Below are 2,881 nucleotides of genomic sequence, written 5' to 3'. Positions count from 1 at the left end.
TCAAACTCATAATTACATTGTAATTGAAGCTCTGAAATTATATATAAAAAATTTATTTTAATCAAGAAAGTTGTATTGTTGAGTGAAAACAGCTTTGATATCATATTAAAAAATTATTTTAATCTAAAAACTTAAATAAATACCAAGAAGTGTTTTTATAATAATCTCTAATAATTCTAATCAGGTTAATTTCTTGAAACACGGAATTAAGATCTAAGTAATTCTGATTAGGAAGCGAGCTAAATATTGTATTCTTTCAATATCTTTCAGCAGGGATAGTAAGTACATGGTAAATCTATTCCTATGTTAGAACTAAAAAGGAGTCGTTACACTTAGACTTCTAGTGGCTTCTTTCAGGTATGCTTTCTAGCACAGGCTTCCAGGTGTTCACTCCATCAGGGATATCAACCGTTTGCACTCTCTGTTGTCCCTGAAGCTGAGAAACCATATCATTAACTGAAACTCCTCCCTTTCTTAGCATCTCCTCCAGTTCTTGCTTACTGATCACCAACTTGATTCTCACTACACTGGTTTTTTCTTGAACATCTTTGACCTCCTGATCCTCTGGAATTGAAAATCGTACTTTCTTCTTCTTAGCTGGGGACGGGAGTTGAAGCGGCACAAGATAGTACAAGCGACCACCAAGTAGGTTGGTGTCTGGCAAAAGATGCTGGAAAGCCTGAAGTGAATCAGCTATTGCATGATCACAGAAATCTGACAGAACTTGCTGGACTTTTATGGGTGCTTGGTATTCAAGGATCTTCCCATCTGATTTCATGATCTTGATAACATTTCCTTGCAGAACCAGACAATTCCCCATGGTTTATATATCCAGATATTGACTGCTTAGTGAAAAAGAAGCTGTTAGAGGTACTGCTTTAATTTCTTCGATCGCCTGAATGATGCTGGGGTTATGGTTGGTGTTGTATTTATAGAATATATGATTATAAAAATGCCCTTATGATGTCCCAAATATTGCGAAAAAGACCATCCCTTTTACTTTGGACCCCACTGTGTTGATTTTTGCTGGTGTTTAAACAGAAATTGCAACTTGACCTACTCATTGAGATCATCACCACCCAACTTGAAAATCAAAGCCGACTGATGTGCATTGGTGCATGTGAGTAGATTTTGATGGGTGTTAATAGGAAATAAAGCATGATTGAGTAGTTTAAAAATACAAGATTACAGTATGAAAAGAAAATTAGCATAACATAAAGGTACAAATTAAGCATGATTAGCTTCAGCTTTCATTTGTTGTTCCGTTAGTGTTTAAACTGTACAGCACAATCTATCTATTGCTTGATAGCTATCTCTACCTGCTCTTGCGAGTGGGCTCAGGCTTGTCTATGGGACAATAAGCAAATACACAACCTCGTTTCTTGCATTTGGAATGGAAGTGGGTGATCACCAGATTCCATCTTTTTACTGTAGTGGAAGATCAGCTAGGATCTAGCAGGACCGCTTAAACTCTATACACGTTAATGGTTGGCCACTGGGGCTCCATGGGTCGCTCTGGTTAACTATTTGACTACCATCTTTGTGCGACATTCTCCTTACTTCCAACCCTAACATCAGCATAATAAGATTTGGCAGAGGGGGTCACTAGTAATTAAGGCACTGTTTCTTGTCATGGTGTGATTTGATGCAAAACTATATGCCTCTCCTGAAGCGAATACATACATCTATATAATTAATAGGACTCATTTAATATCTTAGCATAAAATGCAAAAGATTTAGGAAGGGGCAAGAAAGTATTCAGGGATAGGAGAGAACTGCTGTTTTTTTTATAATCAAGAAGTAAAAAGCAATATTTCACTAAACTGTTCCAGAAATTTACGTGCAAACGATGTGCGGGCAATGGACATATACATACACATAATGGCATCATGATCTGTTGCAGGACATGTTAAATTTTTCTTAACATAAAAAAAATGTTCAATTGATATTAATATTGTTAAATTAAGAAGCAAGAAAGATATGAAATCCAATCATTGACTTGATTGGTCAATAAACTTAGTTAATTTAATAAAATAATTTTAAAAACATAAATAGTAGATAGAATGAATACAAAATAACAATAATTAACTATAAAAAATGACATATCATTATCATACACTGCCCCACCTCTAAAAGAAATTCATTAAAATAGTTCTAACACCACTGTAAAAGGCTGCATGACGACACCAAAAGATGTCGCACGAGCTATAAAAGAAACTACTAGGAAAAGAAAACCAAATAAAATATTATGAAATGAGTTTCTCATGCTTATATTTTATCAATTAATTTACTTTAATTTAAAAATAATTTTTTTAAAAAAAAACTAAATTTAACAAAGAATTAAAGACAAATAAAAATACTTGAGAAACCCAAGTTACTTTCAAAATTAATGAAAAATCCTACAGAAAGCAAATAAAAATAATAATATAGCCTAATCTCTAATAAAATAAATATTGAATGATAAAACTAAAAAAAAAACATGAACTTGAAAAAGGGAGAAAAAAAACAAGCAAATCTGAGTGAATTTTCTAAACCTGAGTTAATCTTTCAAACTTACAACACATGAAATCCTAGACTCGAGTTTTATCAAGAAACTCAATTCTGATCAATCAATTTAATGTTGAAAAATAAAATCGAAAAATAAAATATTAATTTTGAAAATTTGTCAAAGAAAAAAATCGCAATTAAAAGAATGTGGATTATGATGAATTCGTTTAAAAAAATTCAATTTTAAATATTATCTTAATAAAACAAATAGCAATCAAAAGAATATGGACAAAATTTGACAAATAAAAGCATTAAAAGGGCATGAAATTGAAAAAATATTCTGATTTTATAATTAATTTTTTAAAAAATAATTCGTAATAAAAATAATAGAGAT

At 31.7% G+C, this 2,881-nt stretch overlaps 1 protein-coding gene across 1 annotated transcript; it reads right to left on the bottom strand.

Annotated features, from left to right (window-relative positions):
- Positions 1-206: 206 nt before the first annotated feature.
- On the bottom strand, positions 207-888 carry LOC133676520 (uncharacterized). The gene has a single exon (XM_062098201.1). It carries the CDS (start codon positions 818-820, stop codon positions 341-343), a length of 480 nt encoding a protein of 159 aa, XP_061954185.1. The 5' UTR covers positions 821-888; the 3' UTR covers positions 207-340.
- Positions 889-2,881: the final 1,993 nt, after the last annotated feature.

The sequence above is a fragment of the Populus nigra genome, chromosome 17 (assembly GCF_951802175.1).
Source record: "Populus nigra chromosome 17, ddPopNigr1.1, whole genome shotgun sequence".
NCBI classification, from domain to species: Eukaryota; Viridiplantae; Streptophyta; class Magnoliopsida; order Malpighiales; family Salicaceae; genus Populus; species Populus nigra.
This window is presented reverse-complemented; position numbering and strand designations above follow the sequence as displayed.

Coding starts and splice junctions, on each gene's coding strand:
- LOC133676520 (XM_062098201.1), bottom strand. CDS start 820: ATGGGGAATTGTCTGGTTCTGCAAGGAAATGTTATCAAGATCATGAAA.